This window comes from Gastrolobium bilobum, unplaced genomic scaffold (assembly GCF_033153095.1).
Source record: "Gastrolobium bilobum isolate Gb01-03AN ecotype WA unplaced genomic scaffold, APGP_CSIRO_Gbil_v1 utg3492, whole genome shotgun sequence".
Lineage (NCBI taxonomy): Eukaryota > Viridiplantae > Streptophyta > Magnoliopsida > Fabales > Fabaceae > Gastrolobium > Gastrolobium bilobum.
The window spans coordinates 281,439-294,930 of NW_026898051.1; the positions used below are offsets into that span (position 1 = coordinate 281,439).

The window sequence follows — 13,492 nt, forward strand, 5'->3', positions numbered from 1 at the left end:
TGGGTACCCTTGAGTAAGGTATTCTAGGAGAACTATTAATCTCACGATGATATAAATGTTTCCGGCTCGAACATTATTATCTTTCATAAAGTATACATGTGTTTTATCCACACACAAAAAAAAAAAAAAAAAAAAAAACGGGGGTCCAACAATTGTGGCAATTAATATACTTATTATAAATGAGTGCGTTTGCTCCATATATAGCGCAAATCTCAAGCTAACTCTCTCTCTCTCACACACACACATTTAGATATTCTAGTTCAGATGGGGAGTACTGAATGATCTCAGAGCATCACCGTTTAACATTCTAGTGACATTTGAGTTCTTGTAATTAAGGTATGCACACCCACACTACCTCTACCTGCTTATAGTATGCTTATTACAAATAATTATTAATTACTCTCTTATTCTGGCTAGCTACACCACCTAAACCATCGAATTAAGAAAGGTTTCAACTTTGTTTCGGGATCAATATTCGTTTGATCGGAAGGAGAAGATATGGAAGTGGAATCCGGTGTTAGTGAAGTTTCGAGTGCTCTTTTTGACGATGATGGAAGGCCCAAAAGAACAGGTCCAAATTCTCTTTCTTTACTCTCTCTAAATTTCCTGCATGCAATTCTATCGTCTCGTTTTCACAATCTCTTAGCTTATTTGGCTTGAGCTTTACCACCACTTGAATTATGCACAAGCTTTTTCACCACCTTTTTTTTTTTTTTTTTTTTACTTTTTGTGTGTAAAATATAATTAAAATGCCTATGAGAGTCAAAAGCTGAAAATTAAGACTAGTTAATAAAACAAGTGTTTTTGATGTTTTTTTTTTTTGTTTTCAAAGTTAAAACACCACATAAACAATTAAAATATATTCTCTAAATTTAATTTTAAAAATTAAAAAGTAAATATAATATTTAAAATTATTTTTACAAAACAGATTTTATATAAAAAAAATATTCTGAAAATAAAAAACTATTTTGAAATTAAATTGAATTCAAACCGAACTTAACCATGGTTTTAGTCCTTTGGGTTATATTTTGAGAGAGTTTAACTGGGTAGGACACAAGAGACCTATGCCTCTCAGAATGTACTTCAACAAATATAGAGGCTAGGTGCTTTTGCTCGGGTCCATCCTTCCCCATCGATAAAAGACAACTAGCATTGGAGAGTTAAGTTTGCCCGTGCACAAAAATAAAGGGTGTGTTTGTTTCACTCATTTAATGTATTTAATGGGTAGTTAATACGGTACCTTTATTACATAGCTGGTTATTAAACATTTAAAATATGATTAATATTAAATAAAAAAATAAATGTTTCATAACTAAAAAGTACTAATACATAAAAAAAATAAAATAGATCATTAATTTTTTTGCTTTTTTTTTTTTTGGATAACAGCAAAACAACAAAGGTTACAACGCTACTCTATGGGTTCCAGCACCCAAACTATCCTTACTAAGTAAATTCCTACACCCCACAGGAGGGGACAAAAGGATCTGCACAGTCTTTCCAGCTGATAAAGCTTTATGAGCCAACCAGTCAGCCACACCATTGCCTTCCCTTAGAGAGTGAATAATCTGCACTGACCAATTTCTGTCTAGCATGCAACGAACAGAGTTACCTATATGAGCTAAAGGATGATTGTCATGATCAGCTTGCTCAATGAATTGTATAACTTGGGTAGAGTCCCCTTCCAAAATAATGTTCCTAAATCCATGGTCCCAAGCAACATTAAGACCAACCAGGATACTCCAAATTTCTGCTCTGAAGGCATTCCCCTTGCCCAGGTTTCTGACAAAACCAATTAGCCAATCTCCATTGCAATTTCTTATTACTCCACCACACCCGGATTTGAGTTTGTGTGAATTACTGGCTCCATCCACATTTAACTTTACCCAACCATTTAGGGGAGGATTCCACTTGATTTCTTGGCTTCGGGGTGGAATGTGATGAAGCCCTCCTTTTACCAGAGTACCTTTAGCAGCATTAAAGTTCTCATATTGCTTACGGATGAAACCAAGGCTTTTCTGAATGTTTGGTTTCACTCCATTAAAAATGAACTCATTCCTTTCCTTCCATATGCACCAACAAGCCATACCAAAAAGAAGAGGCCAGTTCCTGTTGCTATTGATTTCTGATCCGATTTTCAAGTTTTCATTCATCCAGTCTTCTAAAGAGTCCAGACAGAACGAGGGCCATTTGGGGGGATAAACCAGCGCTTTCCAAATACTTTGTGACCAAGTACAGTCCCTAATTGCATGAAGGGAGCTTTCTGTTTGAGCATGGCAACGAGGACATGAACTTGAATCAGAAATATGCCTAATAAATCTCTGCTGGTTTGTCAATAAGTTGTCACCTGCCAGAAGCCACATGAATGATTTAATCCTACTAGGACCATCCCATTTCCAGAGATTTTTCCAATTCACGAAAGCCATCTCTTCCTCATTTCTCTGAAGGATTCTGTAAGCAGAATTGACAGAGAAACAACCATCATTGGACTCTGTCCAAATTACTTTATCAATACCATTTTCCTGGTTTGCAGGCATCATGCTATCAATGGATCTTTTAGCTTCCACAGGAATAAGGTTGGCCATTTTCTGCCAGTTCCACAAACCTTCAGGGGTAACATACTCAGCGACATTCCCTTGGATGAGTTGTTCAGGAATCTCCCCTAGAGCTACATCTTTCAAGCACTCAATATTTGGGATCCAGTGGTCTAACCAAAACCTAGTGTTCTCACCATTTCCGACCATCATTCTGGAGCATCTTTGAACTTCAGGCTAGACTTTTACCACTCCTCTCCAGAGATTAGATCCCATAGTTGTAGTCTTCAGGGTAGGGATTGGGTCCTTGCTAATCTGATATTTGTTCTCCAGTACTTGGACCCACAGAGCATCCTTTTTGGTGAGGATTCCAAAGCCAATTTTCATCATAAAAGCTTTGTTGGTATCCCTCATTGATTTAAGACCCAAGCCTCCCATTTCTTTCACAGTGCAGACCTTGTTCCACTTGACTTTATGGATACTGTTACCATTACTTTTAGAGTTCCATAGGAAGCTACGAGTAACTTTCTCTATTGCATCACAAGTTCCAAGAGGGAGCATATTCGTTTGCATTGCATACATAGGTAGAGCTGATAGGACTGTTTGTGCAAGAACATTCCTCCCTGCAAAGGACAAAGATTTTCTTTTCCAAGCTCCCATCTTCCTTTGCACTCTTTCCAGAATATGACTAAAACTACCTTTAGTAACCCTTTTGTGGTGTAGGTTAACCCCAAGATATTTCCCCAAATCTCCTGTTAAACCAAACCCCAACTCGTTGCTTAGCTCCCTGGCATGGTTATGGTTGACATTTTTGGAAAAAAGAACTCGAGTTTTTTCAGTATTAACACTCTGGCCAGAAGAATCACAGAAGCACTTCAATACAAGCTTCATGACTTTAACTTGCTTAGATGAAGCTTCTCCAAATAGAAGGAGATCATCAGCGAAGAATAGATGGGAGATTGGAGGACCATTCTTCTTTAGCTTAACTGGCTCCCACTCTTTTTGATCTATAGCAAGGCTAATGAGATGAGCCAATCTCTCTAGACATAAAACGAAAAGGTAGGGAGATATGGGGTCTCCTTGCCTGATTCCTCTGGACGGTTTGAATTCTCTAGTTGTGGCACCATTCCACAAAACATTCATAGTGGAAGATGAAACACAGCTCATGATTAGATCAATAAGAGAGTCAGGGATTTTGATATCCTGAAGAGTATCCTTGATAAAGCCCCAGTCTAGCTTGTCATAAGCTTTTTCCAGGTCTACTTTAATGGCCATCCACCCTTTTTTACCCTTCTTCGAGCTCATGGAATGGAAGACTTCTTGGGCAATGATGATATTATCAGAACTTTGTCTACCTCTCACAAAGCTACATTGATTTGGCATAATCAAGTGATTCATATGGAGTCTTAATCTGTTTGAGATCAGCTTTGTAATTGTTTTGTAGATCACATTACACAGGCTAATAGGTCGAAGCTGTCTCACTGATTCAGGGCAATCTACTTTGGGGATCAGACAAAGGAGTGTTTGATTGATGGAGGCCACACCAGCAGGGTTATGGAAGGCTTCCTTCACAACATCACAAACCGTTTTTCCCACTTTGTTCCATTGAGTTTGAAAGAATAGGGCATTCAGACCATCAGCTCCAGGAGCCTTAAAGGCTCCAAAGTGGAATATCACCTGCTTTATCTCTTCCACCGAAGGCATCACAGTTAACATTCTCAAACTTTGGTTTCGAAGCACGGGAAAGGCACCTTTCACGGGGAAGCTAGGCTTGTTGAACACATCTTCACAGTAAAGCTTCTCAAAAAAGGTTGCCAACATCGTGCTTAATTGGCTAGGTTCGCCTATCCACTCATCATTCTCATTCTTCAAGGAGTCAATTCTGTTTCTCCTTCTTCTAGCAACTGTAGAGGAATGGAAGAATTTTGAGTTTTTGTCACCAAACATCAGCCATTTACATCTTGATCTTTGAAACCAGAGAATCTCTTCCCGAAGGTAAATTTCATTAAGCTCCTTCCACAGGGAATTCTGAGTATCTACCAACCCAGGATCATGAAATCTGCTTAGACTGTTGTCAATGCCTTTAAGTCTGGCATGGATGCCAAATTTTTTCATGTTGGCTTCCTTGTAAGAACTATTATGCCAGTTTTGAGCTTCAACTTGGAATTTCTCGCAGGAAGGTTTCCAACTAATTTCACCACTCCAGCATCTGTTTATAACTTCCTGGAAGGAATCACAAGTTAACCAGGATGCCATGAAACGGAAGGGGCGATTGCTACAATTGCCACGATTAGAGAATCCATTCAGAAGAATGATGGGTCTATGGTCAGAGCTATAATATGGGAGATGGCTCAGGAACCTGTTTGGGAACCTCAAATTCCAAGTATCGTTGCTGCAAGCCCTATCCAGTCTCTCAAACAAACTTCCCCTCTTCCAAGTAAATTGGGGTCCCTTAAAACCAATATCAGATAAATTGCAATCATCTAGACAAGCTTGGAAATCTCTCATTGAGTTCCAATTGGCCTCAGCACCCCCAACTTTTTCCTCTTCCCATAAGTATGAGTTAAAGTCACCCATTGTGATCCACGCATCAGTGGTGTTTATGTTTAAATTCTGGAGACTTTCCCATAAAGGTCTTCGCTCCATACACCTGGGACTGGCATAGATAAAAGAGCACAACTCTTCCTTCTTTGATTCTTTCCAGGCCAAGGAGGTATGTATGAATTGGTGATGCGCAGAGATGACATGAACATTAACCTCTGCCTCATTCCACAGGAGCCATAGACCTCCTGAGAATCCTATAGCTTCTTGGATGAAGTGGTTGCTAAAACCCAACTTATCAATGCACCGGTTGGCTTTATCCCCACTAATGCGGGTCTCCATTAGACAGAGTACCTTGATACCAAATTTCTTGGTGATATCTTGAATTAAAGGAGCAAGACCTTTCTTACCTGCTCCTCTCACATTCCAGCTGCACACAATCATTAAATAACTAATAAAAATTAAAGACTCAAACCACTCAAAAACCTGAGTCATGGTCTGAATTCTGAGAGCGCTCTCATACCGCTTTCGGTATATACAATTGAGTCCATTCCTTTTCCTTCAGGAGTTTGCAAGAATCTCCTCATTAGTTCCAGCGAATCAGGGGGTTTGGACTTAGGATTCACATTTTCCTTATCTTCTCCTTGCGTTTCTCCCGCAATCACCATCCCCATGGCTTCTGCACTATTGACAGCTAAGCTTACGATTTTACTGCTCTGCATGGAGGTTCTTTTAGCAGATGGGTTTTTTTTGGGTTAAGGATGATTTTTTGGGCTGGTTTACTGATGACCCTTTCAGGTTTCAGTGTTATGGGCCATTGTTTAGTGGGCTTTGGTCCTTTGGGGTTGGGCAAGAACTTGGTCTCAGATTCGCTCCCTTCTCTGTTCAAATTCCTTTCAGCAGGATGGGGCTCACCGAAAGCGGTTTTAGCTTTACCACTAGTAGATTCCGTCCCTTTCTCATAGGTCTTGTTACTTTTATCTAATCCATCATTGACTGTCACAGACCTCTTGTACTTACTGTCCTCAGTAGTGAGTAGATAATCCGTAGCTCTAGCCTTTTTCCCTGCTCCTGATGTAGCTTGCACAGAGTTTAGGTTTGGCTGAGAGTTAGCTTCACTCGTACTTCTAAGAGCTTCAAATCTCGATCCCCCTGCACTGGCTGCGTGAAAGTTGACTGGGAAGTTTCCCATGTTATGTTTAGTCTTATCATTCCTGGAAACACCCGTCTGCTTCTTCCTTTCGGTAGCATCAACCACCGCCACCTTCTTTTTTCCTGAGTCTTCGATGATCGTCTGGCTGGGTTTCGTTTTTTTCCTTATTGGACGTTGAACAAGCATCCATTCTCCGAATGGTTCTTCTTTATCACTTTTGACTTCTTTCCCTTTGTAGGATGAATGAATATTAGCTTCACCAGCCTTCCTACTTCCCGGATCGTTCACTCCATGTACTTCTAGGCATCTGTCTTTCCTATGGCCATATCCACCGCACCCAAAACAAATTAGGTGTAAGCCTTCATAAGCTACAGGCAAGACCATGCTTCCTATTTTAAACTTGGACAGAAATGTTTTGGAGAGGTCCACCTCCACACATATTCTAGCAAACCTTCCCCGTTCAGTAGACTCCTCCATATTAGCTTCCTTTTTACGTATAGAATTTTGATCAATTCTCAACGTCCTCCCAAACATGTTGCCAACAATCCAGAGCAACTGGGATGTGTAGAACTCCAATGGAAGGCCCGGTATCCTGATCCAGATTGCGAGTTTTTTAAGTGTTTCATCATAAGGATCGAATAACGGTCTCCACCTTTGTACTGTGACATAGTGCCCTGCGATGATCCAAGGTCCATCTTGGAGGACATGAGAATAATCTTTTCCGTCCAAAAATTTGAAGAGAAAATAGTCATTTTCCATGTCTATAAATTCATATGCACCTGAGATACTCCACATCTTCAACAGTCTTCCTAGAAGATACTTGACATTCAGTCTCTTCCCTAGCAACTTTACTATAAGTGCGTTTTTCCACTTCTTGCAAGCTTCCTTATGGACCTCTTTTGGGTATATGAAGGAGGGGCAGAAAGGATCCTCTTCAGCTGTAATCATATCCTGCTCCTGGATATCATCTTCTTCCTCTTCCCGTAGCTGACGATCCATCCAATGCTCCTCCTTTTCCTCCTCACCCCTGGAACCATTAAACTGGAGTAGAGTATCTCTATAGGATACCACCTTTCTATCCGGTGTGACCTCGTTGCTTTTCTGAACCTTCTTTTGCCCAGCATTTGCCAATCTTTCCCCAATGGCCATTTCCTTAGCCTCCATAACAACCATTTGTTCTTCCGTCGCTAACGTTTCTTTTGGCTTCTCTATGCTCCTCCTCAATAAGTCATCTTCCTCTAACGATTTGGATTTGTTAACCATCTCCCCTAGGATAGTTGATCCTCCTGAAACCCTAGCAGAGCTCACCATCTCTCATAACAATTATCCATGGGTCCAATTTCAGTAGGGCACTTTATTTTTTTGCTTTTTTAAGTATGCTAGATTAATTTCCTTTTTTAAGTATACTAGTTAAGTTTGGGGGAGTCTCTGTGTGTCACCTGATATTATTTAAATTACTTAAAGTAGAAACGGTCAGGGCCTATTTAATTGATATAGGTATTTTTTTTTTAATGCTTAACTTGAGTTTGTTAAATGTTTGACGTGACCTTAAAACTTATTTAAGGTCTGATTTATAACAAAACTTTTAAATATGCTAACATACATACTTTAAAAAAGGTGAGTATCAAACTACTAGAATTGATCTAATGATGAGAAATTTGGGTTGATTGTATTAAGTTATGTGTTCAATTTCTAATTGTATATAAAAAAAAAAAAGGTGAGCATCAATAATTTGCAAAGCTTTTAAATATGCCAAATTGCCAACTGCCAACATGCCTTTTTCTTAAAAATTCACACGCCTAATTCTTTATGGGTCAACAGATTTAAATTTTTGATAGACTTACAAATATTTAATTTCAATACATTATATTAAACTTTTAATACAATAATAATATACTATTTATACTTTAAAAAAGCCAGTCAAGCTTAATTTTTTTTTTAATAACTTAAGACCTGAATTTTTTAGTTAAATCGGCTTTTAAAGAAGTATTAGCCTGAGGCGGGCTAAACTATAGGTCTTAACAAGCCCCTAACTTATTTTCACCCCTCACTTACTTTCACCCCAATTTGGACCATCACTTAATTTTTTGTGCTATATTATCTTGAGATATTCAATGTCATCATTTAATTAGTTTTTCTTTGAAAAATGGAGAGCATTGATTGCTACAATAAATGTAGTTAAACATATACGAAATCGAAATTCTTTATAAATTGGGACTTGTTATGAACATATTAGTATTTAAAATGTATTCTCAAGTGTTTCTTCATTATTAATTTTAAGCTAAAATATAATTATCTCCTTGAACTTTAGTCATATTTTAAATTACAACTTTATACTTTAATTGTTTCAAATAATCCCATTGTACTTTGTGATGTTAACATATTAACATATCTGTTAAAATTTTAATTAATGATGTTGACCCCCCAAATTCCTTATTTTATTCTCCTTTCCAAATTTGCATTCCACACTCTTCTGTGGAATTTCTTCTCCATCACACTTTTCTTCTTTTCTATCCTAAATTTGCTTCACCCACAATATAATTTAAAGAAACTTTTTTTTCATATGCTTACACTATTTACATTCAAATATTGAATTATGTCATATAAATCCAGTGGCGGATCCAAAAAAAAAAAATTATGCGTGCACACTTAAGGCGGGGGTTCGAGGGCAACGTCCCTGAAGATTTTTTTTTAAAGAAAATTTTAAATATATTAAAAAAAAATAAACAAGAAAAGAAAAGAAAACTTTAACTTAACATAAAAAAAAAAAAATTAATCAAGAGTCAACTAAGTTGTTACAATAACAAATAAAATAAATATAGAAAGTTACCTTTCACTGAGACTTGTCGAATTACTACGAACCCACAATTTTTTATCCTCTTTCAGATTTTAGGTAAGATCCTGATTTTAACTACCATAGTTGGGCCTATATTTACTTTTTTCTTTTCAATCTTTTTTTTTATTTGACCTAAATCACCCACTCCTTTGAAAAAAAAATTCTCAAATTTTTGTGTCTGCATGTGCAGACACAGGCAAGAGAGTGAGTCTGCCTCTGTATAAACCTAAATCAAAAGTTGACAAAAAAAATATAAAAGATAAATAAAAAATTAAATAAATTCATATAACTATTAACTTTTGATGAATCTATTTATCATACTTTCTAAAATTATAAATAATTTTTATTCATTTATTTTTAATTTAAAAAAATATTTTTTAAAAAATTTATTTTTTGAAAATTAAAAAATAATTCAAACTTGAATGTACTAAATATTCTTCAGCCAAATTAAAATTTTAAAATGATATGTAAAACTTAAAATAGTTAGTATTATAATGGACGTAGTAAAATGACTTGTATTATATGAATCCAACTTAAAGTAGTTTGCCGAAGTAAGGCATTAAACTAAGATACTAGTTAATGAACATTTAATAGGTGTACTTAAAGAAATAAATATTATGATTTATTTGAAGACGAATATTATTGTTAAGGAAGACTTAAAAAAACGAATTCATTTGTAAGAAGATGATGACATGAGGGGTTTAATTTGGATGACAAGTAGGTACCGTGGGGACAGCGAGCGCACATATCGTAACGGCAGTGATAGGGGCTGGGGTGCTGTCTTTAGCATGGGCCATGGCCCAGTTAGGATGGATCCTTGGCATTTCATGTATCTTAATCTTCGCCTGTGTTACGCTCTACACTTCCAATCTTGTAGCCGATTGTTATAGATCACCAGACCCTGTCACTGGCAAGAGGAACTACTCTTACATGGAGGCTGTCAAAACTCACTTAGGTGCTTAAACATTAAACACCACTTCTGATTACTTTGCTTTACTTTGTCCAATTAATGCAATTCCAATTCTTCTGTTGTCTATCTTTTAGGTGGAAAAATGTATGTGTTTTGTGGATTGGTCCAGTATGTTACCCTTGCTGGGTGTGCAATTAGCTACACAATAACAACATCTATAAGTGTGGTGTAAGTTCTCTTTATATTCTTCATATTACATTCCCAGCATTTACAACACTAGCAAAAGACTAATTTGGCATAGCGAAATAGTTTTGATAGTTAAGTAAAGTGGAAGATAAATTTTAAATTTTTTGTTATGGAAACAATTTTATTTTATTTTTATACAATGGTAGCTCTAAATTTTGAACCTATAATTTAATGTAAACTAGTCAAATTTCTCACTACTAAATCAATCATAGTGGCTTTATGGGAACAATTTCTTAATATGCTAAAAATATCATTAACATACCTGAGCTATTATCGATGCAACTTTATGAGCTATAATTAGAATTTGTTTATTTATTTATTGTGAGGCTACAATAATTTCAACGCGATTTATTGATATTAATTGCATATTTCAGGACAATACAAAAAACCAATTGCTTCCACAAGAATGGGATTGGAGCTCCGTGCCGTTTTTCTAATAATCCATACATGATTAGTGTTGGAATTGTTGAAATCATTTTGTCCCAAATCCCCAGTTTTCACAAGCTGTCTTGGCTCTCAATCTTAGCAGCTATCATGTCTTTTGGGTACGCATTCATTGGTATTGGACTTTCTCTTGCAACCGTTATCCAAGGTTACTCTACTCGACTTTCTTTCCCTTCTTTTCTCATTCGTGTTTGAGTTATATAAATTAAGTAGTTGGCATTTGTATTAATACTGCCAATTGGTAGTGTCATAAGTCATAACTGAGGGGACAAACATAAATTTGACTTTAATTACGTTCTGCCTATTTTTTATATTTAAGACAACGTCAAGTACTTAAAAAAATATGTATTATTAATTACTAGTATATTCAATATTATAATAGAAGTTTTTTACTCAATATGGTTATAATTATTTTGTATATGCATAAATATAAAATGATAATATATTGTCAGTGATAAAAGTAGCAAAAATTAATGGTTATATGAAAAATATATAAATTAGTCATTAGTAATTTGGGTCTAATTAAGCAATTGTAAAATATACGCAATATCTTGCTTGCGATTAAAAGCACTAAAAGCATGGTAGATTTCTTTTAAAGGATATTGGAGATGAAATCACTAGATTATATAATGTAAAAAAACAAATACAAGTCTAGAAGCTATTACTGTTGAAAGATGGGCTGGGCCTATGTACGATGGAACAGGATCGTACAGGTCTGTGAGAAAAGTTACGGTGGTCTTGGATCACATGGTCCTTGTCCAAATGTGAAATTTTCTTTTTCTACTCTATCCTTTTGTTTTCTCTATTTCCATCCATGTCTCTACAAATTTTCTATAATTAATAAAAGGAGCACCCCAAAAAAAAAATGATCCCGGTCCACCAAAAATCCTCTCCAGGTCTGTAGGTACCGCTCTAAATTTTTCCGGGAATATGAATGAAAAAGAAAAAATAAAGATGTAATTAATTATAAGATGGAACAGGGAATGGAAGGAGTACCTCTTTTTTAGGGGGCAGCAAGAGGCATGGTTCAGCAGACAGATTGTGGAATATGCTCGTTGCACTTGGAAATGTTGCACTTGCCAGTGCCTATACTCTAATTGCCATAGATATACAGGTATGAAGATGCTATGAATTGTATCCCAAAAAAAAAATGCTATGAATAAGATAAGCCTTCTTTTTTTTTCTTACTACGCTGTGTTTTTGTCTCCTATCACAAACTTCATTTTTTCTGATTTATTAATAATCGAACATAATACCAAACTTCATCTACTCAATCACTCTATGGTGGATCTTAGTATAAATTTGCATTATATATTGCCAATTGAAAGCGAAGTTATTTGTATGAATGCTAATTACTTTATAATTTAATGGCACTCAACTTTTGGTTAGTTTACTCTCATTCGACCATTTTATCCCTGTCATTTCACAAGTCAAAATGTTTTAGGACATAGTTTATAGCCAAAAATAAAAGTGATATACTTATGTGTATGAAAATATTTTGATAGGTAGAGATGATTGGTGCATTAGAGATCTACTGCACTATGTAACATTTTCGTAGTAAAATGAAGATGGTATTTTGGTAGATTTTCAGTTCCTATATATAATTCAATGAATGTGCTAAAATATTGACAATTACTCTTATTGATAAACGAAGTCTATAATTGGACATTTTGGCGTTACATTTTATGAAATACAGGATAGTTTAAAGTCATCACCCCCAGAAAATAAAGTGATGAAGAAGGCAAACAGTATAGGTATATTCACGATGACAGTTATCTTCCTCTTGTGCGCATCTTCTGGATACGCTGCATTTGGTTCAGACACTCCTGGCAGCATCCTCATGAGCTCTGGGTTTCATAAACCTTTCTGGCTAGTGGACTTGGCCAATGTCTTCATCATAGTGCACCTAGTTGGAGCATATCAGGTATATAATGCAAATTCAGCATGAATGTTCCTTTTTTAAATCTTCATTTTTAAAGTGAAATGGCCACTGATTTTGAATAAATTAATGTGGGCGGGTACTTATCCAACCTTTTTATCGTGGAGTTGAAATGTTGGCCTTCAAGAAGTTTCCAAGTTCAAATTTTGTAACAAGAGAGAATCATGTGAGCATTGGGAAATTGAAATTCAGCATCAATTTGTTTAGGCTAATTTGGAGGTCCATATTTGTGGTGGTGGTGACTGTGATGGCCATGGCAATGCCCTTTTTTAATGACATGATTGCCCTTCTTGGGGCCATTGCGTTTTGGCCTACAGTGGTATATTTTCCAGTGGAGATGTTCATTGTCAAACAGAAGATAAGAAAAGGAACAATTCGATGGTTTGGACATCAAATGTTGAGCTTTGTGTGCTTGCTTGTGTCATTGGCTGCAGCATGTGGAGCCATTCGTGGGTTGGGTCAATCTCTTGGCAAATACAAGCCCTTTATGTATAAGGAATAGTATACTGTCCTTTACTGTCTCAATGAGTCAATGTATTATGGATTTGGATCCTCTCTTTTTTCTTTTGAAACTGTGGATTTGGATCCTCTAAATACAATAACAGTATAACTTAATAAGCCGAGTATGCTTACTGTCTATGTCTGACAGAACTTTCAGACTATACGCTTAGGAGGGGGAAAAAATGAAAACAGTTTGGTACTTACCATGTAATCCCTATGTAAACTTAGGGAGTGTGGTAAAGGATATTTTTCTTTTTATTTTACAATTATGATTTTTAGGAATATGGTGTAAAAGTTATCTTCCCGAAAATATTATCAAAAAACTATTTAGTAGGTCAAAATATTATTCCCAAAAAAATATAAAAAATTTCTAACACCTGAAATTCCAAGA

The 13,492-nt window shown here is 36.1% G+C and overlaps 1 protein-coding gene across 1 annotated transcript; it reads left to right on the forward strand.

Moving 5' to 3' along the window:
* The first annotated feature begins 498 nt into the window (after window positions 1-498).
* LOC133312443 (amino acid permease 8-like) lies at window positions 499-13,102 on the forward strand. Its single transcript, XM_061513634.1, has 7 exons — window positions 499-571; window positions 9,783-10,016; window positions 10,106-10,199; window positions 10,592-10,809; window positions 11,642-11,775; window positions 12,358-12,589; window positions 12,684-13,102. The coding sequence occupies exons 1-7, from the start codon at window positions 499-501 to the stop codon at window positions 13,100-13,102; spliced, it is 1,404 nt and encodes a 467-aa protein (XP_061369618.1).
* The last annotated feature ends 390 nt before the right edge of the window (window positions 13,103-13,492 follow it).

Excerpts from the sequence above, each read along its gene's own strand:
- LOC133312443 (XM_061513634.1), top strand. The coding sequence starts at position 499 with ATGGAAGTGGAATCCGGTGTTAGTGAAGTTTCGAGTGCTCTTTTTGAC. Across the intron at positions 10,200-10,591 it reads ACAACATCTATAAGTGTGGT|GACAATACAAAAAACCAATT; the intron begins GTAAGTTCTCTT and ends TGCATATTTCAG. Across the intron at positions 11,776-12,357 it reads TAATTGCCATAGATATACAG|GATAGTTTAAAGTCATCACC; the intron begins GTATGAAGATGC and ends TATGAAATACAG.